Source organism: Bemisia tabaci, chromosome 2 (assembly GCF_918797505.1).
Source record: "Bemisia tabaci chromosome 2, PGI_BMITA_v3".
Taxonomy (NCBI): Eukaryota; Metazoa; Arthropoda; class Insecta; order Hemiptera; family Aleyrodidae; genus Bemisia; species Bemisia tabaci.
Window position 1 is genome coordinate 8780160 of NC_092794.1, and position 27186 is coordinate 8807345.

The 27186-nt window shown below is 41.6% G+C and overlaps 1 protein-coding gene across 1 annotated transcript; it reads left to right on the top strand.

Moving 5' to 3' along the window:
- Nucleotides 1-1015: 1015 nt before the first annotated feature.
- LOC109040174 (uncharacterized) lies at nucleotides 1016-17379 on the top strand. The gene is made up of 3 exons (XM_019055997.2): nucleotides 1016-1599; nucleotides 12203-12298; nucleotides 13975-17379. Exons 1-3 carry the CDS (start codon nucleotides 1456-1458, stop codon nucleotides 14947-14949), a joined length of 1215 nt encoding a protein of 404 aa, XP_018911542.2. The 5' UTR covers nucleotides 1016-1455; the 3' UTR covers nucleotides 14950-17379.
- Nucleotides 17380-27186: the final 9807 nt, after the last annotated feature.

Here is a 27186-nt window from a genome sequence, read left to right on the forward strand (position 1 = left end):
AAAAGAGTTCACGTTCTCCTTCATTGTGTGGGTATGCAATTTTATCATCTTGGAAGTCGGAATAGTGGTATATTACGCGTTTCGTCCCATCCACCTTTTCTCCTGAATTGGCGAAAAAGAGACCAAACTCTTTCGCATCATGGTGGATACGCGGAAGTTTTCAGCTCTTGACTTGGGAATCGCGGTAGGTTCCGATAGCGGCGATAGCTCCGAGCTATGAATTATGTCTCCATGAGTCTGTGGTCTCTTCCGTGCGGGCTGATTATTGAAATTGATTGACAAAGTGATAGATATAAGCACAGAGAAAGAAGATAAAGGGAAATTTGAGAATATAAAGGTGGCAGGCCTTCGAACTCTCATCAAGATTTAGTTTGCGAGTGGAAATCTGTAAGGTATGACTGAGAGTTTGAATGGAGTGCAAAAGGAAGAAAGTTAATTAATTAAACTGGTGGCTTGTATGTTTTAATATTTCTAAAAAAAAAGAAAAATAAGAGAGAAGTTTATAATTCCTGTTTTTCAGATAATGATTTTACTATCTAACGTTCCTTCGTATATTTAATGAAATTAATTTAGCCTATTTAAAGCATGTAAAAAGATACAAGACATATTCTTGTAGTATTTACGTAAATTTATATAAATAAGTAAAAAAAGGAAAAATGGAACGATCCTTGGTTGAACGGGTGGTCGTCATAGACTAAGAAGGAAAATGGTGGATCAACTGTAGGGCTCTTAAGGGTCGCTATTAGCACTGTTCGTGGACCTCCTTCGTCTCTTGCAACTAAATGCTTCCCACGAATAGGATCGCTCAATTTCCCATTAGTCCTCTTTGTCTATAGCTTAATCGATCAATTCGCTACATCCTGATTTCCGTTGATTTTCTCGTGACTCCGGCAACAGCGTCGTGTGACGAATCCCGCGCGGCGCATCCTAGACGCCCGCCTCGGCCGGTTCGGGCGCGGAGGCTCACGTCAGCGCGATCCTCACAACGGCGACTATAATTCAGCACCACGCGACTGGCAGGCCTTTTATCCCCACCAGCGGGACCGGCCACGAGGCACCGACCCAAGTCGCCGTGCCGCGCCGCGCCGCCCGGCCCGCCCGCCAGGGTGCAGTATCAGTCGCCAGCGCCAGCTCATCTCTCCGTGCCCGCGCTCCCACCAGTTCCGCACCAACCACGAGACGCGCAGCACGCCAGTTCGATCTCTCTCGATTTCGCCGAAGATCGCGGCGTCTTCAACCAACGTGACCCGCGCTCTGTGCTTTTAGAAAATTGTGTTTCCGCCGATGAAAATCGAAAACTGTGTTTCCCTCGATTTGTGAACTGTGTTTTCTTCGACTCGGATTCGATCCCATGAAACTCACAGCCGGTGAATTTGTTCGATGATAGTGTCGGCGATCGGTTTCCGATCCGATTGTTAGTGAGATTGTGTTGTGTCTGTGATTGGATTATTCAGCATGGTCGCCGGTGGCGGAGCCGTCACCTCTTCGGCGGGGTTCGCCGCTGTGCCCTGTGGAGGAGATTCCACCCACTCGAGCCCTGTGACAGCCGCGGACACGACAGCCATGTCCAATGCCAGGAAGCCTAGCGATACGCGCAGGGTATGTATCCGATACTTTGATTTTGGAACGAGCTATCTGGATTATGGTGTCTAGGACTAATCAAAACCAGGCTTCATACGGAACTCAAATATTCTAAGGGGGAGGAACGGCAGGCGGGAAAGCCGGCAAACCCCCGGCCGGCTGATGGAGAGCCAGGATGATTTTTTCCAGTTTGCACCCGCAGACCCTCACACCGCGAAAAAAACAAGGAAAGTGGTTTTATCTCGAGTTTATCTAAGCTTTGATGAGCCGGTGTTCCCGGTCATTTGCGATGCCAATCCGCCCCTGATTTGAGTAACAACCCTAATGGTGTTCCAGACCTTCTCATGTTCGCTCCGAGACCATTTTTCTTTTTAAATTAAACGATCTCTCGGACTCGGCGTTCAACAGTTTGCGATTACCTACCGAAACAACACCAATATCTCGGATGTAAGGTCGAGTGAAAATTGTAGGTAGGTACTTCTAAGAGAATCTCACTTGAAGTGGGCGAATACGCCCCGAATGCGGTCCTCCAATATATTTTCCCCCGTGAAACTCGAAATGAACGAATTATCGTCGAGTTCTGGACACCACGATCCAGATTAACGTTACCATAGTTTCTGGTTAGGATTTTCTTTAATGTTTTCCCGCGAAGAGGACTTACGCGTTATAATCAAGTACTTGGCCGGTAGGTACTTAAAACTAGCTTCTCTGAAATTCGAGTTAACTGTCCGTATAATTTCTCCTCTTTTTCCTGATAGTGAAATTCCAGCGCTGTATTGAGTGAATGGTTCACATCATCTGATCTGCCAGAATTGATAATAACCTGTGTCTAGACTGAAGCTAATTACCCAATTCCCATGTCCTGTCTCATCTAGCAAAACAAAATATTCGTCTTTTTTCAATGACGAATCATTCATTAAAACCACGTCGCTCCGTCTATTTGTCACTAACTGTAGACTTTTACTCCAAAGTAGAGATTCATTCACATCACTTCACTTCAAATTTCTCCTCACTTACTCGCAAATCCTCCTTGCCAAAGCGAACAGTCTTGCACGTGACAGCTAGCGTGGCTCAATGTAACTTAGAAATTGAATGCGAAACTATTCCAGCTTCTGATTCTGCGTCATGAAATATTGAAGCGATTTTCTGTCCGGAACAACGAATCTGCGAAACGTTTCCGTTTCCTGCAGTTTAAGATGGGGGTAAATCCCCTCTCGTTAATCGGTTATTTTGTCGAGTCAATTGTCTGAAAGGTCTGTAAATATTTGAGTGTCACAAAAATTCAGCTGAAGAATCCCGGAAAATATTACGCTAAAATCCGAAAATTTCCCGTCTATCTCTGATTTAATATTGCATTACAGCTGAATTAGTTCATCCGCGTTTTCTAAGCTCTGATTGTGAGTAAAAAATTATTCGGAAGCAATATAGTGCACTCTTCTCATCTCTGAATTATTAAGTTTCCCATGCGACGAGAATACAGGCAGTCGAAAATTAGAGATTACAGCCGGATTTATTTATAACCATCTATGTCATTAATTAATTTTGGATCTTAGATTCTTGGGGGGTACTAATCTATTCCGTAGCCTGCATAAAAATCATAGAGCATTACATTTTTTTCAAAATTTTAAATGTTTGGAAAATCAGTTATTCCAAAAAAGGAAAATTATAATGAAAATTTGCAAAATTATGCCGTAGAGAAAAGTTTCAGTTTTTAAAAACCTCCAAAACCCCGTTACAAATTCGTAACGCTATGCCAGAAAGGATAATGGGAATTTTTTTCCTGCCAGTGAAAAAGACGATTTTTGGCACCGCAGTCAAGTCTCTCAGAGGCAGCATCACATCGAAATAATTTTTCCTCAGTCAGCACTACCAGCCCAGCGCGCCCATCTAATCATCAGCAATTTTCCTCGCGTTACGAGCCGTTATTGCGCAACGTCAATCGAGCGTTATCCGAATAATGTAACCGTGATTCATTCACCGTCGGTGAATCGTATTCCGCCCGGTCATCGCTTCCGGTCCACGGGGCGCGAGCAACAAGTGAGTGCGTGAGAGTGGCGAGGGAGTCAACAGGGATCAGGAGGGGAGGGGCCCTCCAGTCACTTGTCGCTGCATTTGTTCCAAGCGGGAGGGGCCCGCAGGGATTGCGGAAGTTGTGCTCCATCCGCAGTCATCCCGTCCAACTCGCCGCGGCTAAGATAACAATTGCTGCGTGCTGGAGCGTGCCCACCCACATTCCCTAGAGCAATGTAATATTGACGCAGGAACGTCGAAGTTCCTCCGAAAAAGCCGATTTTTGCGGTTTTTTTTCTTTGCTTTTTCTCTTGAATATCAGTCGCGATTTGATCGACAATTTCATAGGGGAACGTTCATATTCTATCTGAAAAGTTAAAAGGTATGAGATTAGAAATTTCGGTGCAATTTCTATCACACTGGAAAAAAATAAAACACATTAGATCCAGAGTTCAGACTCTTAAAAACATCGACAAGAAAAAATACTCTTGATTCAATCGGATTTTTGCTTAAATCAAGAACCAAGCCTTTTAATTTGAGCGGATTTCCTTTTGATTTAAGCTTAAATCTGATTGAATCAAGAGTATTTTTTCTTGTCAATGTTTTCAAGAGTCTGGACTCTAGATCCAATGTGTTTTTTTTCCAGTGCGCGGCGCGTGTCGTCGGTATGCAAAACGCCTTCAGTTTTTGGTACGCAACACGCACATCCCTGGACCACGAATAGTGGTATCAAGTCGCTGTTTGAGGATTTGCAGGGGATGTTATCTCAGTTTGACCATGAAGAGCACCCTCAGAAATTCTCGTGATATTTACAGTTAGCGTATGAACCGCCGGCAGCACACTAAAATTATATACAGAAAGTCAGTTTCATTCTTACGCCACTTATTTCATCAAAATTTATCACACAGATATTGTTCACATGCGGTAAAAATGTTCAAACATGTTTTTTCAAGCGGAGTATGAGTATTTGCAATAATAAATTAATTAATTGAAATCGTATTGAATTAATTAATTGAAATTATGTCTCTCTCCACCTTAAAATTAAATGTCCAGTGGGTACAAAAGACTCAATTCACAAAATTATCCATTGCTGGAGACTGAAATTTTGCGTAGGTACATTTAAAAAAGCTAGCTTTTTCGTAAATTCAAATATAGGTAATTATCATCATCCGTTCCGTTTCAAGTCGCACTCTCCTGTTACTGATTTTGTTCTTTCAAATTGCATATCTCACACTGAACCTCCTGGCTCCACCAGATTCATTGCAAGTTGAATATGCCGTATATGTCATGCGTAGATGCGAGTTAAAGTTGTCACCAAAAACATCGCGTTAACTTAATGAGTAGGCATGTCAAGTGCTTTGTCATCCGTTGAACTTGAAGAGGAAGATTCTTTTCTTCTGATTCTCGGTAAGACGCGCACTAGTTAGAGCAGATATACATTGCAAGCTTCCAAGCGGGTAATTACGTGTTTTTGTTTACACTTTTCAATCCAGATTCGCCTCCACTTCGCGGTTCTACGCGCCATCATTTTTTGCACGCTTAGTTTTTGAGGTCTTTGACTGGCGAGAACTATCGTGCTGAGGCGTAATACAGGCGCCACAGAACGCTGCTGTCACAATATCACTCATAGAGATCAGACGCATTTATGAAATCATAGGGTCAAATGAAATCCCTTTTTCTCCAACAGTGCTGACTGCAACGAGGACTTCTACGGCATAGCCATTTATTGTTTACCCATACAATTTAAAAATGATTAAACCAGGAAGCATGAAAACGTTCTCTTTTATGCTTGAAATTTTTTTGGGTGGAAAACGCCTAAAGGTGCTTACTTCGGGTCGTGCATGACATGAGGAAGTTTTTCGATGAAAACTTTTACCAGGTAATAAAAATGAAGAGAGACAGGAAAGCGCGATTGTTTTTGAAATTTTCGTTTCAATCTGAACTTTTTCCTCTCACGTGCAGTCAGGAAACTTTAGAGAACCAGGACATTTTTCGGCTGAAATCGCAAGTGATTTTTGCTGTAAAGTATTTTATATGTGTGCACTTGTGCAGCCTCTTTTAAATCTGCGGCATTTCGCGACCATTGGATGAAAAATAATGATTTTCCGTTTCCTTCCTTGGAAACGTGATCTCTTGAGGACCTATGTTAGCACGCGTCGCGCCATCGTCCGTCGATGTGTTATAAGTCAACAAAGGGTGTCGTTATTGAGCAATTAGACACAATTAGGAGTAGGAGTGTTAGGAGTAGTCACCCGCATTGCGCAGAGCTGATGACGTCATGCCGTACGCGTGGCTTTGTCGGGCACGCGAGACCTCCGAGAAGTGATGGATGAACGTTTGAGGAACTTAACTTCCTTAGTGCGACGGTTCTGGGACCAATAAGCGGGAGGAAGATAGGTCAAAGTTCTCGGGGTGTTCCGTAGATATGTCATGAGATGAGGTTGAGAGGGAATGCGCGTACTCTGCCAGGCTTCCTGTGTTGCCTTTCGAATTTTAAGAAAGTACCGATTCTGCTGAATTTAAGGATGACATCGTGATATTGATCTTGTAATTTCGCGTACTTACGCTGGAAGTATTAAGTACACATATAGAAATATCCACACAAAAGTTTGGACGTAGCCTTCGGTCGGCAATTTCAAGAGAAAATGCCAGCTAATTTTCTTGAGGATATTTAAAAAAAAAACGAGTGGTGATTACAACGTCAGTAAAAGTTCATTCCGTAAAATTTGTGAGTTTGCTTTTCTTATTCAGTACAGGCTTCAAGTATGATGCGTACTTTTTTTCCTTGAATTCAGTTGTGAAGCACAGTTTCCAATTTTGAACAGATTTCGATGTATTCATGTCAGGAATTGATTGAAAACGCAATTGGTTGATCCAGAGACGGACTTTTGAATGATTTTAAAATCTCCCCGGTACTCCGTGCGAGGGGCTTAGAGGACAAGGCACATAATAGCAGTTGCTGCTGTTCCGAAAAGTGCGCGTTCAAAGTTTTAAAAGCAACACGGAGCCCGATGGTGAAAAGGAAGTTTGAACTCAAAGATGCTTAAAATTTGGATTTCCGCAGTGAATTTTCTGCAGAACATATTTTAAGGCTAATTTTAGTTATCTTAATTTTTCAAATACTGAAATGATGCGTTTTGCCCTCCAAGCCCCTCAAACTTGAAATCTATCCGCAGGACCGAAAAGTCATTGCGCCGAAGCTGAGGATCCACCTTAACCTCAAACTTCTTTTTCTTCTTCTCCTCCTTCTTCTTCTTCTTTTTGTTATTTTTGTGGATTTTACACCAGTAGATGAGCCTACAGCCATCTTAACCTCAAACTTCCCTACTTTTCTCACCTTTATTTCCGCCAGGAGTCTCTGGCGTCTTAGCCGGGTCGAGAGCGGAGCGGCAACAGGGCTCTGACCGCAGAGGGCATGGGAGATTCCCATAAGAAAGTTGTCTGGGGTCCCGGTCCCTGGTCCCACGACCGTGGCGCGGCGGCGGCGGCGTCGCCATGCGATTCCCAGACAATTATTCGTGGAGGCAGCCGCTTCTTGGATGTATTTCCGTGTGAGTTAGACCGGAACTCTTGCTCGGTGTGAACTCGCGCTTCCGGCACCGAGTAGCTCCCTCCGTCCAACCCCGTTCGCAACGGGCCAGCCGCGAATCCCGCAACTCATATCTTCCAACAGTCTATCTTATTTTGTCACTCTCCTGTATCTCCTTACCGACTGAGAGTTTAACCAGCTACCGGTGCTAAGGAAGAACGCCGTATGAGCCTTCTGATGTTGCCAAGCTGCCTCCGATAAAAACCGAATGTACTGGGAAAATTGCCAGTATTATTTCCCAAAATGTTCAGAGAATTTTGCACACGATTTAATCTAAAATATCTGCAAATTTCAAGGAAAAATATGCATGAATGTCGTCAAAAATACATGTTTTGTCCAGGAAAATTTGGCAACTCTCGAATGTTCATACGCCATTCTTCCTCACCACGGCAGGGTAGCTGTCGGGATTCGTTCTTACAACTAACGCTTCAGGAGAAGTCAGCGGGCTGATTGTTGAAATTGATAGACAAAACCATAGGTAAAGAAGACATAGGGAGTATGGAGCAATCCTATTGGTTGAAATGGTCGGTTTCCATAGACTAAGGGAGGAAATGGTGGACTAACTATAACGTCTCTCGCGGATTGCTGTTAGTTAGTCTATTACCTTCCGGCTTTGCACCTATCCGCTTCCACCTTTTGATGGTCCACTTAAAATTCCACTGATTCAAGTTCTTTCTTTAAATGAAATTGATACCGCTGATACAACTGATACCTAGCATCTCACTAAAGCATGAGTGACGATTCCTCTCAATTTCAATCAATTTTCCTCAATAAAATACTTGGTAAGCTTAGATGCCCGGCGAAGTTCAAAAATCGACCAATCACAGAACTCCAAGGCGGTATGGTACGTCTGCGTAGAAATACGACTACCAGTCATATATTCTAATGGCTCTTGTGACATATATAGGAGGGTGAGAGTTTTTTTCTGTGTCCATGGATTCGAGAAGTCGATCATCAAAATAGCGGTCTGGAGCGAGGCGCTTAAATTTCGCCCCGAAAAGCCAAGCACCAACGCGGAAGGCAATGCGAGTGAAGTTTACGATCCTGTGTTGAAGCATCATAACATTTCCATACAATAGAGTTATGAAATTATAATTGGCGATTGTTCGCGGCGGCGTACCGCGGACGTATTAATAAGAGACGCCAGGCAAAAAATGAAGACCGAACTTCTGTTTTCTTTCCTCGCTTGATGTCTTGTTGATTCATTCCTTTCGTCGCTTGCCTGTCAGCTTTTCATCGGTCGATCTTATCAAGTCCATGCCGCTCATTTGTTCAGGAATTATTTAAAGTTCACCGCAACCTTTTTTTCAATACGCTTTCTTTATTTTCTCCCTCTTAACGGGCCAAATTTTTCTACTCAGCTCCGAGACAGCGAAAATTCCCAGAGACTTTTTTAAACAATGAGTTCATTCCATTTTTCATGGAATTTTATCATATCAGCATGAAATGAATTCCCACGCTCGTTTAATGTTCTTTCTTGCTTTTAAAAATTCAACCAACTGTATATTACGTAGGAACGGTGCATTTCGGTGTAAGAAGAAAGGAACTCACTTTTTCAAGTCGTTAACTGATTGCCGCTACGAGTTTTTCAAGTTTAAATACGTAATGCAAAATTCTGAGTTTTCCTTGCTCACAGTGCCACCTCGTTATGCTCGAATTTCGAGTGAACGAGAGTCGGACATTATTGAAAATTTAAGGTGTCTTACCTGTGTTCTCGACGAAAGCCGTTGGAACTGATGACCCGTATAAACCGCCTGCAATGAGCCCATTAGGCAATTTCTCGTACACCATAATAGGGGTTGTTAAAATGAGAGGTAGGCTGAGCGCTGAGACACGCTACTTTGCCACTCAATGATCTCTCGTGAAAACGAATCCTGTTACCTTATGTTGGAGCTTTTCTTTCTTTTCTTTAAACTCTGCTCTTACCTATGTCTAATTAATCGTCCTAAGTCGTGCTCTAGAACTTTTTATTCTCTAAGTATCTGTTTCATTGATCCGACGTATTTCTACTATACGGAACTACGCGTCATTTCAAGTTCATTTTGAGGATTTCAGAATCCCAATTTTAGAATTTTCAGATAATTTGAATTGAGTTGCGTACCAAATCGTCCAAAAATTTGGAGGAAAAATATTCATATACATTCTTAAAAATTCGTAATCTATCCAAAGTAATTTAGTAACACCTGAAGGTTTTTACGGCGTTGTTCCTTCGCCCGGCAGATTGCAGATTTTTTTGGTTTTTTGTTTGTTTTCACATTTATTTTTGTGAAAATCGGGAGGGAGAATACCATGAACACCAAATTTCGAAATCACAAGCCTGAAAATCGCGCTTTCTGCGGAGCTGGAGGACTGGTTTATCATCGTTGCGCGCTGCGTCGCGATGGCACGACGATGCGACGCAAGCGTCGCGGCGCACGTCTTGACGGTATCGGGTGCGTTGATCTCGGACTCAGCTCGGTCGGTTCACGGTCGCGGATGCGCGGGTGGCCGCGTCGCGACGCCCAGGAGACACGACGCGCGCGAGCGACTGCCGATGGGTGACGGAGGGCGACCTTGAGCCAGTCACAGATCGTGAGTCTGCCAAGTGGCGCACCCGGGACCCGGGGGGAGCGCCAGCGCCCCACCGCAGCCGCGGTTATCTCCCCGGAAGTCCCCCGCGCCGTTGCCGCCATTTCGGAAAAAAATTTCCAGCATGAAATTTTTTTTTCGTTCGTAAAATTTCATACCAGAAAATTTATCAATGCCTGGATTTTACGGAATTTTTGAACTACACCGGATTTGCAGGTTTTTCATGGGTGAGAAGTTCCTGAAATGTCGGGGAATTACGCACGACTCTCTGATCGCAACGGAACCTTCCCTTCAGCAGTGACTTCGTGTTTTTTTTTTAATTTTGAAAGACCTCGCTCGAAAATTTTTAATGAAACATTTTTTTTTTTGTCTTTTTGAGAAAGAGTGCGCACTGATAAACATATTTGTGTTCTTATGGCACTTTTGGTTAATATAGGAGGTGAAACACAAACCAGCACAAATTTTGTGTTGATTTTGGTACAGTTCGTGATGAATTTAACGTAGAAAACAATAGATGGACGGGGAAATGTATTCCTCCGATTGCAATGTTGGAAAATTCACCACTCGTTTTTTTTTAAAGTTCTTCAAGATTCTGTATTTTCAAGAAAAACCTCAAGAAATCCTAATTTCTTCAAATGTTCATGTTCCCGGGGGGTAGAAAGTCATCTTGTCCCATGCCGACCAAAATAGGAACATTTTTTTTCGTGCCTCAAGCAGGATTAATAAAACTGGACGTTTTTCATGAAACCGGACTCTGATGGACGGAAGATGTTCTTTGTTGAGCGTTAAATGCGGCCGATTTAGTAGCCTGTATCAGCGTCATCGCAATGACTTTCTTTCGTGTGGTTTCGAGCAGTGCTTGTTGTGCGCTGCGGTATGGCACGAGGCACGCGAATGAATCGCCGCCACATTGTCTCTAAAATCCCGTTTCCGAAGATACTGTAATGTGCTCGAGATAATTTTTTTTTTTCTTTTAAATGTAAAGAGGCAAACCTGTCAAATCTAACCTCGATGTGCCACGCTCTGTTGTTCGCGACCGACCAAGGCCGGTGCAGTCACTCGTGATAAACCCTAGCGCGTGTCGTGCTGAAAAGTAATAAAATTAGAAAAGAAGGGAAACATTATAACGAGTTTTAAAATATAAAAAGATTGCCTTTCTTTTTTTTCTTTTTTTTTTAAAAAAAAATGATGTGCGTCTTTGTTTAGAAGTAAGAAGAGAGAAACTTGAAGTTAATTTTTTTTACAAATAAAAAGGTTAAGCAAGTTTTTTTTTTTTAACAAAAGCAGAAAGCAAGAAATAGGAACAATCAATAGTTTATATTACAAATTAATCATGAGAAATTTTTATTTTTTTTTTAAAAAAAAAAAAAGTTTTATACCTGTGAATACCGCCTACCTAGTATCCTTAATGCAGTAATGAGAAATCTCATTCCATCATTCATTCGTAGAAAGGATTTCTCAGCAAATGATTTTGTTTTCTTTGAGTGAGACAGATATTGTATTGTACTTATTTTAACGTCAAGTTCTTCAATCATCTTTGGGGTTTTTCGAAAATTTACCTCATGAAATTTTATTGATAAAGACCAAATGGCAATTCTCACGCGAAATAATGATTTTTGGTTTGTTGATGGAAAAATAGCATTAATAAAAAAATTCCTCAATTCTTAGCATTTCAGAATAATCGCCTCCCGTAAATATATTTCTTGTAAAAGGAAACTCAACGTAGTTCCCGTTTTAAACCGTGACAGTAAAATCCCCAATTTTGTCTATCAAGCATCACTTTTTTCGAGTTCCACGACTAATTAGCTCATCCCGCTCGTTTTCAAATATGCTGACACTCCGCTTGAACCGTATGAAAAGAGTGGATTTTTTCTATTATGGCATAGTGGAAATTTTTCATGAACTGATAATAAAATGTTGAAAAAAATGTAATTAACTATTTTTCCTCGTTTTTTCATTATGTTTTTTATTTGTTTTAATCATACGACCTTTCAGTTGTTAGAATACATAACCATCATCGTGCGGCTCTAAAAAGAGGGTTGTTTTCGAGAAGGTGAAGGCGAGGGACCGTTGTTTCTAGTAAAAATTGAATCCGAGTGAATCATTGAAATGATGTAAATCCAAGCCAGCAATTTTCAGTTTTCAGTTGACGACTTTTTGCCGTTAGGAACTACTATTTTTAAATTTGGCTCATCTAAAACACAACATATTTCCCAATGTTTTTGCTCTGCAGATAAGTGCTTTTACAAATGAGTCAGAAATTGCTCAGAATAGCGACTGATTGCTAAATGAAGTTAAATTAGGTATTGCTTACTTCTTCATTTGACTAACTATCAGACTACAATCTTCGTTGATACCTTGTACCATTTCATGATGAATGATGTTTGATAACGCATGCAAGTGTCGTCAAATCTTCCTACCAATCTAACCTAATTTTAATTTTGTTTGTTGCAGAGTAATAAACCGATTATGGAGAAACGGAGACGTGCTCGAATCAATAACTGTTTGAACGAGCTGAAGACTCTAATTTTGGATGCAATGAAAAAAGACGTAAGTATTTTTGTCTTTCCCTAATTAGTTTGGGTGTTGAAACACATTCGGAACTTGACTCAAAGGGTAATTTCCCTCATTTTTCGAAATTAAAATGAGAGGAAAAGAGTATGCTTAATTGTTTTGATTTGAATGAAAATTGCTCACACATGATTGAAAACGATTAATGATAGTTCGTTGTTACCGCCAAATTTGAAACCCATTGAAATTCACCCTTCTTGGAGATGGAAAGTTCGACTTGTGACAATTTTGCTTTTCAAAACTAAAAAAATAAAAAAAGCACAAGGTTTGTTGTGTCGAAAGTTGAAAAAATGTATCGTCGAAAGATCTCACGAGGAACTCTGCCCACGACCATTAGAAAGATTTTTTTTGAGATCTGCTCTCCATGGTAAAGGAGACCTAATGGAGGAAAATCAATTGCTTTGGATTGAGAAGAAACCAGCTTTTGAGAATGAGAGAAAACGGCATTCACTGCGTGGGGTGTTGCATCTTATCGCATCGTTAAAATCATCAAAAGCGCCGAGTCAGATGTCAACATTGCGTGAGGCATAAACCACGACAGTCTCCTGGCACCCGGCCAGTTTTTGCCAGCTTCTTTTCTCACGCCCTTTTCACCTTCGGGTCTGTCCCGTTTCAATGTCTTACATAATAATCCATTTGGGGACTTTTGCCCCTCGCTCGGCCTAGTACAACTTAGAAGCTATCGTTCCAGATTTTAAATACCCGTTCGTAATGATCGCAGTCATTAAATGTTCATGATATGCCGCTGCTGGAACATCCTATAAGAATATACAGTACACCCTCCCTCCCCAGGTGTTTGAGTCTTGAAGAAAGCCTCTTAATTGTTCAAATACATAGTTAGGGAAAATGACAGAGAATCTGCAAAGTATTCAACATTTTTTCGGTGATTGCTCTCCTAACTTTCGGAATCCGTCTAATCTGAGAGTGCCCTCAGTAGATTATTCGCCAATTTATTCACTCCGTTTAATCATTATATAAATTAAATTGACGCCCAGGGTTTTCACTAGATCTTTATACGCCGGTAATTAGGGAAATATCAGGGATAATTAATTGTTGTTTCCCACACCAAAGAACGTAACTTCATTTCAGCGTTGCCAAATATCCCGACGCATTTTGAATTTTTACTAGAAAATGTTGGGCATTTCTACTGAAAACTTGTCTGATTTTTCCTGTGATCTCATGCTAAAACCAGACGAATTTTGGACAAAAATTGCACAGGTTCTTGGATTCTTGTAAACAATTCATTTTTCGAATCAATTTGGCAACCTCTGAATGCAGTTGCGTTCCTCCGTCTAGGAATCGACAAATTGGACGTACTTCTTGCTGACGTTGCCGGGTATTGTCGCTCTTGTCGTCGCCACTGACGTCACTGGTGCCTTATAGTTCCCATTTATTTTTACGACCCTCGACTAACGAGCACACCCCTTCTTTCCCACCTGTCCGTGGTTCTGTTGAGCAGAAATGCGTCCAATTCCAGACACCATGATTTCATTTCACTTCTATGAAACTCGCTGATTCTTTAAAAATGTTCCTACCTGTCAGTGGTTCTGTTGAGCAGAAATACGTCCAATTCTAGGAAACTTGATTTTATTTCATTTCTATGTAACTCGCTGATTTTTTACAAATAACTAATTATTTGTGTGTTCTGTTCACAGCCGGCAAGACACTCGAAGCTGGAGAAGGCAGACATCCTGGAGATGACGGTGAAGCACCTGGAACAAATGCAGCGGCAGCAAGTGGCGCTCTCCCTGGCGGCGGACCCGCTGGTCATGAACAAGTTCCGCGCCGGGTTCAACGAGTGCGCCGGCGAGGTGGGTCGGTTCCCGGGGCTGGACCCCCCGGTCCGGCGGCGCCTCCTCCAGCACCTCGCCAACTGCCTCAACAGCACCCTCCTCGGCTCGACGAGCCCCGCTCAGGACGCGTCCAACGTCCAGCTCCACATCCTCCCGACGACGCTCAAGGACGCCTCGCTCACCATCAACCAGCCCACCAACCACCAGAACAGCGGCATCTTCCTCAGCACCACCAACAGCGGGAGCCTCCAGCTCGTGCCCACGCGGCTCCCCAACGGCGACATCGCGCTTATCCTACCCACGAATTTCCCCATCCCCCAGTCGAAGTCCTCCTCCCCCACGCCTTCATCCACCTCCTCGTCGCCGCCTCCACTCCTGCTCCCCAAACCCGCCCCCTCGGAGAGGATACCCAAGGGCTACGAGGTGTCGTCGACCAACTACTTCGCCGACCCCGACCCGGAGCCCACCGACCACCTCAAGTTCGTCGAGAAGAGCAACCTCAAGACCCACCGAATGTCGCCTTATAAACTCGAGAAACCCCAGAGTAGTTCCCCAACGAATCTAAGTCGGACCTCCCCTACGTCCTTCGACAGGCTGTCGGTGAACATTCCTTCCTCCCAGACGCTGCCGTTCTCGAACGACGCGGCGACGTCGCCGGTGAGTCTCCAGTCGAACGGAAGCTACCCCAGCCCGCTGAGCCCGAGCGGGAGCAGCAGTTACGGCACCATGTCCCCGACGAGGTGCTACAGTCCGCCTAGTCATAAGCCTCTCAGTCTCGTCATCAAGAGGGAGTCCATAGAGAGCATGGACGAGGACCAGCCCTGGAGGCCGTGGTGACTTGTCTCTTTAGTGTCTTAATTTTACATTTTTTTTTGAAAATAATTTCTTTTGACCTCAAACTTTAATGTGTCTAGCGAATCCGCATTGTTATCGATTTAATACGCGGTCTCTAGGACGGATCGAGCGATGCTAACCCAACACGTGAATCATAATCATACAAGCTCTTTACTATCCTGTTCAATTGACTGATTATTTTGAAGTCAAAAATAGCAATTGGTTCAGATGGACTACATTTTGCAATTCGCAACTATAATTTCTGGTTTATCTATAAAAACACGCATGTGCATAAGGAAACTGATGATACATACGTTGTTTCTAAACTGAGCCAGAAATTATAGTTCCGAATTGCAAAATGTAGTTCAAATAATTGTTTGAGTTACATCCGAGGATTATTTGGATTGCAATATGTAGTAAGGAGCTATTACCTTTCCCTCACCTTAAGAAGTACCCATCTGCTTTAGGAAACTTATTGTAGGTGTGTTGCTTCTAATGTGAACCAATAATGGTGGCTCCATACTGACAGATTAAGTTCATGCACGAAAGAAATTTCTTTTGTGCTTTCTATTGGTTTTTTGAACGTTGATGTTGTGCTATTAACTAATCTGATTCTCGTATCATAATATTATTTTTTCTTTTGAAATAAGGGTATCGTTCATTAATTTTTCGTATTTCTTTTGAATAACTCCACGATTTGGGAACCGATCCAGTTCTAGAAACCAGCGCTGTTAGTGCAATTCCTACAGCATACACTTTCTATCTGGAAGAAGATTCTTTCAGAAGCAATATATTTTTCTCAAACTTTTTCAAACCGAGCAATTCTAAGTTACGTCTTAAAACGAGTAAATAGTGTAAATACCTACGATGTTAGAATTTCTTTTCGAATGGTGCTCTAATGTGTCTTATCTTCTGCAATAAATTGTACAATTTATGATGGAATTTCAATGTTATCATCATATGGTAAATATTTGGTATGTAAAGTGCTCTCAACGTGCCTTTGTTCACTCTAATGACTCTGGTTATGGAAAAGTATTATTGGCCAAAATTCATACAGTTTGCAAGAATGCTGCATAAATTAAATACTTTGCTATTTTATTTGCAAGTAATTAATTCAAGTGGTCTGTATTCACAGCTGATACGAGAGTATCCTCCTATTAATTTTTTTTTTTTTTTTTCTGGGAAAAAGTCCGTGTAATTAAACATGCTTTAGGTTTTTGTACCTAATGAAAATTAAAACTACAAACTTTTTCAGTGATATGATATTAAACAGTTGATAACTGGCATTCATTTATTCAGTTTTTTTTGTTTCCTTCGAATTTAAGACTGTCTTGTATAATTTTTTGTTTTTTTTATAGATTTTGATTTATGCTCTCTACCATTTTGCCATGTTCATTTTATTTTGACGAATGTAATTTTGTCTATTCATACATATTATCTCCATCTTGCATATTTTTGTCTGTAGGCAAAAATGTGCCTATTTCAAAATAGATACAGTTAATTAAACAGACGAAAGTTTCCCTTTACAAAGTAAAAACGAAAATTTCACCAAAATTCTACTTTGCTAGTAATTTCAATTCAGTCTCTGTCATTTAAGTCTTCATCGCTAAAGTTTTCTATCAAAATAATTGTGAAGATAAATATAACCTATTCTCTGATGTTAACAAATCACGAAAACTCGCACTTTTATTCCTCATTCAATACTCAAAACTTGTTTTTGAAGATGGTCCGAATATTTAATTAAAATTATCAAACTAAAACGAACCTGTAATTTAAAACAACTGTTGCGTAACTGTTTTTTCGCTGTGCGTTAATTATTTATTTGTCATGTTCCATATAGAACGACATATTCACACGTCTGAGTCTGTGTTAGTTGAGAGTGGGGCAGAAGAGTGAGTTATTGTAGTAACGCCACTGATGCTTGTTCGATGAAACGGGTTTAACATGTACCATAACTAAGTATTTAATATTGCAATTTCAGTGTTTATCTCTCTCTCTCTCTTCCCCCATCGATTCGTTCAATATAACTTTTGAAATTCCAACCCTGTACTTCTTGGTCGTCTTTCGCCTTTTTTGTGATTACCCCTATTTGATCGATGTTTTTATTTAGTTTATTTTTCTAAACTCTCCTTTACTCTCGTCGGTAAATAGGTAGTTAAAATCTGTTTACATGTGTCTTTAAGGACTGTACATTTTGTAAAGTTTTAACATTTAAGAAAGAATTGGGTATTCCAAGTGCCTTATGCAACAAATCAACAGTCTTCCATTGATTTCTGTATAGATTAAAATGTAAAGAAATTATGTAAACTTTTGAAATTGTTCATTTCTATTTTGGTATAATATGTGTGTAAATATGTTGACGAGATTATATGTTTATATTATAAAAAATTTATATATTTTTTCTTAAAATACAGAAAAAATTAATTCCTCTCATTTATCTGGTTCTTTTTAGTAATCATTATCTCCTCTGCCCAAAGATAAGATAAGTTAGAAACAGGCTATTTGGCCATCACAGGCCTCTCCTCCCAGTTTTTTTTTTTTTACAGACAAGATTTCTGTTTTGCTCTGGCAACAGACTTCAACATTCTTTTTTGGCCTACATTTGACAGAAAAATGGGAGTAACAGAAATGTTCACTGAATTTTTACGGTGATTTCCTTTTGATGACAAAGTATCTGTAATTGGACCGTAAATCATACCGTCAGGTAAAATAAAACTGGAGTAAAAAATGTAGCCATAGTAAAAGTTTTTGGTAAATGAGTCGTCTAACTGAAACTTTTGCTCCTATATGCAGATTTAGGTCAGAATTTGAGATGCATCTTAAATTCTGTTTGGAAGTTGCTCATGTTTATTGAAACCTCAAGAAATAAATTTTCAGTTAAATAACAATCCAAATTGTCGCTTCAATAATATGAGTGAAAGCTATGTGTGTAGAGACGATTTCTCAATCAAATCACTCAATGGTCTGCTCTTTACTCTCTTTCCTTTTCATCACTCCAATATCCTATTAGTGTGAAGTATTGCGTTACTAATACTTTAACTACGTACTTATTACACATTTACTCAACGAAATTTTACCCAAAAACAGAAATATATGTAATTTGAAAATTAACTTAAAGTAATAAAAAACCATACTTAAAATGGAATTAAGACCGCAAAAGTAAAACTTTAAAAACCTGGATATTTCGCAGCCATTACGAGCGCATTTTCAACCGTAAATGAAAAAAACAAAATTACAAAGAAACTTAAACTTTCTGAGCCTCACTGCTGTTATTGAGAGACATGTCTCATTATCAGTTGTTTATTTTGTATTCAACGTAGATAGAGAAGTTAGTTTTTCTTGAGCATGACGTTGGAATAGATTGATTCTAGTCAAAACCAACGATACATTAGTTTCTCTCTCACTAGTTTTTGGAAACTAATGTGATCATCACATTCGAGCTTAATTCTGATGAATAAACTTGTCTTGACTTGAGGTTCTTTGATTCTTATCTTGTAAAATATTTGTCACAAGTTTCTAGCGTTCGAGGGCAATGGAATGCCTAACATACTTGATTTATAAAATGCCACATGCACATTTTTTTAAAACAAATTTACTTTAATTTAACAACCTTCTCATTCATTTTTCTGGAAAGTTTTGAATTATCGAGGGTTATCGATGATGAGGTTGCTGCTGCCGCTTAAATACATTCGAAAGTGAGACCTTAAAAGAGAGCGCAAGAGAATTTTTCGGGTACTATATTGAAAACTGATATATTCATGTTGATGAAATTTAGGGACGTAATAAAAGTGGGCGGCCCTCTGATATCATAAACAGAATGCTTATACATACTCAATGCATATTGCTAAACGTCAACTGCAATACTTCAGAAAAATATTTTACCTCATGAATCATGGCAACAGAGACTAAAATTTTCGGTGAGCATGAGCAAACGTTTTCAGTGGCGAGGCGTGAATGATGATTATCGATTATTCCCCTATTTGCAGATTTGGTACAAAATCGATTATTAAGGTGTTTCTATAAGATTAAATGGCAGGTCAATCGATATATCGCAGTGCACGCCACGTCAATGCTTCTGTTTGAGGCAATGGTAGCTGAACACAACTTTGGAGACTTAAACGCACGGTTAAAAACGTGCTTCAAAATTATTTAGCTATAACCTGGCTGCGAATCGATTGTTAAATCGTTATCGAACGACATTGATCGATTGATAACAATGCTAATGTAGGAATCTATCGACTGAGGATCACGATCATTCGATAATGATTCAAAAATCGACCCGCAGGCCCCACTCATACCGACTGAGTGAAGTCTGACAACATCAAATCATTTTCTTTTTCGAAAGCATCCAAAGAATAATTTGATGTCTTGAACCTAGTCATTCGGTATCAATGAGCCCTGGGAGCCGATTGTGGAAATGTTATCGAATGATTTTGATCCTCGATCGATACATTCCTGTTTTAGCAATGCTATCAATTGATCAATGCCGTTTGGTAACGATTCGACAATCGATTCGCAGCTAGGTTAGAACTAAATAATTTTGAGGCGCGTTTCTAACCGTGCGTTTAAGTCGCCGAAGTTGTGTTCAACTATCCTTACCTCAAAAAGAAGTCCAAAAGTGTTTCAAGTGAATTTTTTTTTTCATTTTCTTTACTTTACTTCGGTGTGCCTTTAACGGTCACTATAGATCATTCGCTACTCTCCTGAGAAGTCCAACTCCCACTCTCATCATATCGCATCTTACTTGAACTTCTTACATCGACATATCAAACTTCGTAAGAGTGCGCGACGCAGCAACTCTTCGGACCTACAACTTTGTGATGAGGACGTGCGGTCCCTTCCTCTAATCCACAAGTTATCTTATCGTTTGTTTGCAAAACGGATCTCCCATCGCGTTGTTAACCATCCACCTAGGTAGGCCAACAGTTATAAATGTTGAAGTCCCGAAAGTAAAACCTTCCACCGCATTGCCAAGATACCAGTGGAGGGCCTCTTGTCTCTGGTATACTACGGCTCATTTGACCGAATTTTTTTCTCGGTGTATGATCCCCTTTCACACCCTCGAATTCCAACAGAACAGTGCGACTTCGAACGAGTATGAGGCACCTCGAATTTGGAGGCACTGCAAGGCGGTATCAGCCATACCAACGTGGCGTGAAGCGAGTCCCTCCGAATAATGGATAATTTCACGACGATTAGAGCGTGTTCACTTATCGAGCATTTATTCCCGAAAATGAGGGGATACCCGATCCTACCGTGTAATCCTATCACACCGTTAAACGCGTGCTAATTCATCGCTGATTTACGCGTCTTCCCATCTCGCGTTCGTCCCATTGAGCTTCCTCATCCATTACACCCCCCCTCCCCACAGGTTGAAGGGGGGGGGGTGTTTCGCTGTCGATTCGATCCGAGAGACGATACGTCTTAATCGCTGCTCTGGCCCCGATTTCTCGTGTGCGCACGTCCAGTGGCAAGGCATGAGCAATCGCAATCCCCCCAATTGAAGCTGTGCTTAGGAATCGATTGATAAGGTGTTCGTTGGAAAACACCCAGTTTATCGATCCTTTTCCGTACATTTAAATGGCATATCGATCGATGTATCGCAAAACACGCCACGGCAATGCGCGGGTTGCTCCAAATTCCAATTGGACGTATTTCTGTCAAACGGAACTATGTGCATTATGAAGTGAGCCCTGTAATGCATGTATTCTTATGGGTCTCAGGGCTCATGTCTTAATGCTCTTAGTTCCGTTTGATAGAAATGCGTCTAACTTAAGGACGCGCACGAGAAAAGGAACCCTATCTTCTACTCCGGCTCTGTTTTCAGAGGCAAATTTTATGATGATTGTGAATGTCTATTAAAATAATAACTCACTCCGTATTTCCTCAGAGGCAGCCTTTTCATACCGAATGTCCAGAAAACGCTCTTGTCATTTGGATCGAATTTTGCAAGAAGGAACCAACTCTTTTGGAAAACAATAGGTTGGAGCAACTAGAAATGGTCATAACGGCAGTTGATGGTGTTTCTACCTGGTAACAACATGTGAAGATGGTTTTCAACGTTTCTACTCGTGCGTTTAAGTCTGCATGAATTGCACTTAAAATGAAGTGGTGTGAAATATATAATGAAGTATGTTTCGTCATAACGGCAACCCACGAAAGACCCTATAGTTAGTCCATCATTTTCTCCCTAATAGTCTATAGGAACCAAGCATTTCAACCAATACGATCGCTCCATACTCCCTCTGTCTTTTCTGTCTATCACTTTGTCCATCAATTCACACAATCAGCCCGCAGGAGGAATTTCACGTCGTTTCTTGGGGAATTCTGGCAAGCACCAAGGAAGCAGCAGACACTCTTTTCCCACGAAAGTTGATTCCCCGCTGAATGCAATCCAATTGTGGTCGGGTCGTAACAAGCGCCAAGCAGACCTCGCTGTTTGTTCCTGTCGCTTATCTTCTTTCACCGAGGTGGCCAGCAACTTTCCATAAATCACTCTTGGCGGCCTTTGATCTGTTTCTCGAGATCTTCGCCTTTTGTTCGCGGAGTCTTCCCGGGGGAAATTTGTTCGAGGCCCCACCGCGACGCGACCGAGGTGCTAACAAGGCGGTGTTAATTCTTGTAGCCCCGCCGAAATAGGCTATAAATGACACCCAGGTGTCGTCTGCTAATGAGGTGGTCCTTGTCCGCACAACGGAGGGCGCGCAGTGCGAAGCAGCCTCCGCGGCACCCGAGCACGGCGCGCGGCGTGGAGGGTCTCAAAAATGCCGCGCGTGAGGTGACGGTCGCACATGCGGCGCCGATTCCGACCTGGAGGGTCAAAGTCCAGAACATCCCCGAGAGAAAAGTAGACCGCAGATGTAGACCGTCTACTGTATGAAAGCATTACGACGGCGAAAGTCCGCAATCACTTATCTCGTTTGCAGTATATCTGAAAATCTCCGCCTATGTGTTATTTTTTTTTAAGAAGAACAAATTGACAACCATTCCTTGAAGTTTTTGAAGAGTTTTCTTAGCACAGAGAGGAAAAATCACGGCAGTTTTAAAGAATTGCCGTTGAGTAGTTTTCCGTTTTAAAAAATAAAGTATGTCCGACGTCGCAAACCGAGTTATGTGATTGCCGACTTACACCGTCAATTAAAAATATTTGGCGTTAAAATGGCGAATGGATGTGGAATGTTATTGAATCAAAATCGTCCTGCTTAATTGGATTTCTTGTAAAAAGCGTATACGACCAACTAATTATTTTTAATATATTTTTTTGCTAACTCTCCATTGAGAACGCGCGGGTACCCCTTTTTACTTAGTAGATAAGCTATTAAGTTTTTTTCAAATATTTAAATTTATTTTGTAGTTTTTTAAGATTTTTTACTTAATTAAAATCAATTGAATTAATATTTTGAAAATATTATCTAGAATAAGTAATCTTAGATCTGATAAATTTTAATAGGAAATGCAATAAACAAAATATGATTTAAGAATTTAAGGATATTTAAAGAGGTTTGCATTTGGCTTTATATCAAAATAAAGAATAATCAAATGGTCGAAATCATTAGGATTTGTACCCACCGACGTTACTGCATACACAACGTAAATCAGCTGCGGTGTTGTACGAAGTTACTTTTTTCAACGTCCGCAGTAGAACTTAAATTGCGAGCAATTTTTATTCCATACATTTATTTGTATAGATTCGCCGTTTTCGAAACATTTTCGATCGAAGCCACACACAGTGACGTCAAATGACCGTTTTAAGATACCCTACGATCACCCCTCTGCGCATTGTCTTTGAATTGGCCGTCTGTGGCCACTGTGCGACGCACTCCCATTACGATTCCTGCCAGGCGAGAGATGAGTCCGTAATTGACTTCTGCAGTTGAGGGCGGCGACGGTCCTAACCTCAAACGCCGCGCGCGGCATATTTTAACAAGTCCGAAATAATGGAACGCGCCGAGACATGACCCCGTCTCACCTAAAAACTCGCATTTTTATGTTTCCTCCTCCTTTGAGATCTCGTCCCCAACGAAGCCGATGTCAGCGCCGTTATTATTCTGGTATAATTGTCGCCGCGGCACCTTTTTCGCGAATAACAAAGGCGCGACGTTGTGAAATTCACCCGGTTTTAAAGGATTGATAAGCGGAAACAGGAGAGTTCCCGGCAATTTGGCAAAATTCTCGAGGATGGACGAGTGCAAACAAACTCGCGCGAATAACCGCGGGTTCGGAATGGTTATGTGCCGAGCGTGAAATTAACTTCCAAAAGAACGTATTTATCATTGGTTCGGAACTGTGCGAGGCGGGGCAGCTTTTATGACGTGTCCCGTTCGCCTGCGATGACTAGACAATGCGCCATTGTCGAGACATTTGAACCGCCTCGTTCAAGGGATTTTTCTACGTTTGTTTACTCACCTGCGGATATCTCCTGAAAAATGAAAAAAATAAGGCAGTAAAAGAGCATAAAGAATCGATGTTATACTTTGGATTTTAAGCGAAATGTTTAAATCGTGTGTGAAATTATTAGGATTTCAATGCGTTTACTGTAATGAGACTCAAAGGTTGAAAACATAAATGTGAAACGTCATGAGATACCTTCTCTTCAAAAAGTTTAAGAAACACATTTTCATTTGGATCATTTTGTTTGTGCTCTCTAGTATACTCTAGCATTTCATGTTATTTTTAGTTCAGCTGCATAGTAGGGAGTATGGGCTTTCAAGGAGGAAAATATAGTGCGTTAGGATTCTAGGCCCTTCAATTTTCAAACGGCCTTAAAAATTTAAGGGTGAGTTTGGTCCACCGGACATGCTTAAACTTCCACATGGTATACTTCCTCATTAAGATTTAACGCAGAACACCCTAAGCGCACCAAACACTTCGGTGAGAAATTTTGCTTACTGATGATGTGCCAAACGATTTTTTGAAAATTTATCGACGACCTGACAAAGTGAATTAAGACCGTTTTGAATCACAAAAACATATGGACAGATCCAACTTATGCGAATTCCGAACGGGGGGGGGGTGACAGGTTCGGACTGGCCATAAGGCCAATATGCCATTGGCAGATGCGCCCCCTTGGCGCGCCGAAAACGCGCCTCTCTGACAGATAGCAAAATAAGAAGAGAACAAAAATTACAACCAAGAATAAATGCGGAAAATTTCTTAAATGAACGGAAAAACAGTGAGTTAGGAGTTAAGAAAGTGCTTTTACGCATGATAGTGGTGGATAGAGGTCCAAGAACTACTTTCTGAAGCGTAAAAACTTTTCTGTGACATTTTCACCTTATTGTTGACAAACAGGCGCTTTATCATCCCTCTATCCTTCATTGCTATGTGTAACTCCCTTAGAATCAATTGTCGGTTCGATTTTTAGACACACGCACCCTTTATAGACCTCTTGACTTGAGAGACCTTTAAACATATTCCTTACTTTTCACAATGACTATTGATTTGGACATACCATAGCATCTCTGGCAAACTTAACCTTGATTTATCTCGAAATTCAAAAATAAGAGACATTTAAAGTGTAAACGCGATACAACTATTAGCGCAATATGGATGTCCACATTGCATATGAGAAATGTAAGACGCGATGGCTGGTGTTAGTCGTGAACTCGCAATGCTCTGCTCTATGCTACTAGTTTGAAGAACCATTACAAATAAGACAAACGGAAACAAACACAATATGGAAATAAAGCGAGGGAAAGTATGCGCCTTTACGACGGCGCAGAGATACAACTATTCGTACTTGATGGACGTCCGTGCTGCATCTGAAAAATTGAAGGCGCGATGACACGAAGCGTGAGCTCTCAATGCTCTGCTATATGCTGTCAATGACGTGTCGCTCAGGGCTCAGATTCGGGAGAAAAGTTAAAAAAGAGGCCCGAACACATTCCTACCTCTTCTACCTTCGGCTGTGTTACTCACGTAGTGCTCGAAGCACCATTACGAATAAGAGAAACGAAAACAAACACAATATGGAAATAAAGCGAGGAAAGGATGCGCGTTTACGACGGCGCAGAGATACAACTATTCGTACTTGATGGACGTCCGTGCTGCATCTGAAAAATTGAAGGCGCGATGACGCGAAGCGTGAGCTCTCAATGCTCTGCTATATGCTGTCAATGAGGTGTCGCTCAGAGAAAAGTTAAAAAAGAAGCCCGAATACGTCTTTCCTGTCTTCGGCTGTGTTGATACTCGTTTTTCCTTTTTTTTCAGGTTCTTGTCTGATTCTTTTTTAGGCTGGATTTGCAGACCCACGTCTTAAGCTCTTGTAAACCGCAGCACTGGCTCGGTTCTTTTGGAAATAATGGTGCTTGGATGCGTCGAGTGCTTTAATTTTTTATGTTTTCTTTAATTTCAGAAGTCTGACGTTTACTTCAATACGTTCAATTTTGCAATTTTTACTCTGTGCGATGAATAAACTTAGAACCTGAAAATAGCGTAAACTTGTGCTGCTTTGCCAAAATTTTCTGAACCCCTCTCCACGTAGGGTAGATGCCCTACCAGTAAATATCACATCGCGCCTCTTTAACCAGCCAAGGGTATTTACGCCCTCAGATGTGAGCCAGTCCGACCCTGGGGGGAGAGGTTGAAGGGCGTATGGGGGGGGGGGGCTTTCTCTAGAAATTTTCCGAATTTGAAATGCATCTAACATGCAGTTTGAATCAATTAGGTCATGAAGAATCACCAAATTCAATCCTTTCTTCTTATTCTTTCTCCCGTTCCTCCTTTCTCTTTTCCCTATTTTTCCCCCTTCTTTTTTTCGGGCGAGCTAGAGGGGGGGGGGGGACGTACTCCCCTACGCCTCACCCTTGGATCCGCCGATGCATTAAAAATAATGAAAAAACTGAAAGTCTCCATGACACAATTTGGTTCGCAAATTTCAACCGTTTGAAATGGTCTACTCTTCTACACTGCGTTCAAGTCTCCAAAAAAAGTAATTTTTCCTCGGAGCAAATCTGCGGGCCGATTATTGAAATTGATAGACAAAGCTATAGACAAAGAGACATAGAGAGTATGGAGCGATCCTATTGGTTGAAAGCGGGTGGTTCCTATAGACAAAGGGAGGAAGGTAATAGACTAACTAACGGTCATCCTCGTGGTTGCCGTCAGTTAGTCTATTACCTACCTCCTTTGTCCATTGCAACCACTCGCTTTCAACCAATAGGATCTCTCCATACTCTCTTTTGTCTCCTTTGTCTATCGCTTTGTCTATCAATTTCAATAATCAGCCCGCTGGACTGATTGAGTGGACTGGGCTCCGCGGCAGCGAAGCCACGGATCGTCCGTGGAGCTGGATTCGGACAATGGCGTGGCGGCCTTTGCGATACATCGATTGATCTGCCTTTTAAACCTATGGAAAAGGATCGATAAACGTGGTGTCCGCAGCGAACACCTCAGCGATCGATTCTTTACCATAGCTTCAAATGGGGAATTATCGATAATCGATCATTCACGCCTCGCCGCCGGCATTCGGAGGCGCTCGCGTCTCGTAGCGCGATCCCGTTGTGGCACCAAATAAAGCACGCTAATAATTGGAATTATCAGGAGGCGCAAACCTGCAATTCGATTGCTCCCCCTACGTGATCGAGGGGGAGGCGGCGGCGGGACCGCTGGAGGAATCTCACGACCACGGGTCCGCCTGGGAGCGCCGTCACCCCCATCGCCCCCCCACAGCCCCCCCCCCCCCCCCCCCTGCCGCAGCTCAGGAAACTCCCGGGAACGCGGTTGTCGGATCCTGGGAAACTGTCCATTTCCCGTCGACATCGTGCCAGAGCGCGTAGTAAAAGGGAATCCACTTGAGGTGATTCGTCACGGTTTCTGTGGTCGAACCAGCATGCGATATCGATTATTCAAAAATCCTCGGTGGATTTTGATTTTTTTGTCAGAACAAGGACGATAGCCTCTGCGCATGAGCTTAGAGAACCATTCTAAACTAAAAAATTAGAAAAATTCAGAGAAATGAAAGCCCTGAACGGTCGAAGCTATGTAGTTCTAGCGTCCAGAACTTTCGGCCTCATCTGAGCTCGCATTGGACGGTACGTCCATGTACTTTGTAACTTTTTTCAGTGCACTAAAATTGCGGTCAGTTGCGCCGATCACAGAATCGTGTTTTGTTGCTTCGTTCTTGTGGATCAACTGAAAATAATAAGATTTGCCGAAACGGCAACTCTCCACGTTCCATATCAACCGAGGTATGAGAGAAGGAACGGAGAAAGGAATTTGAGAATGGGCTGATCAAAGATT

Excerpts from the sequence above, each read along its gene's own strand:
- LOC109040174 (XM_019055997.2), top strand. The coding sequence starts at position 1,456 with ATGGTCGCCGGTGGCGGAGCCGTCACCTCTTCGGCGGGGTTCGCCGCT. Across the intron at positions 1,600-12,202 it reads AGCCTAGCGATACGCGCAGG|AGTAATAAACCGATTATGGA; the intron begins GTATGTATCCGA and ends TGTTTGTTGCAG. Across the intron at positions 12,299-13,974 it reads TGGATGCAATGAAAAAAGAC|CCGGCAAGACACTCGAAGCT; the intron begins GTAAGTATTTTT and ends TTCTGTTCACAG.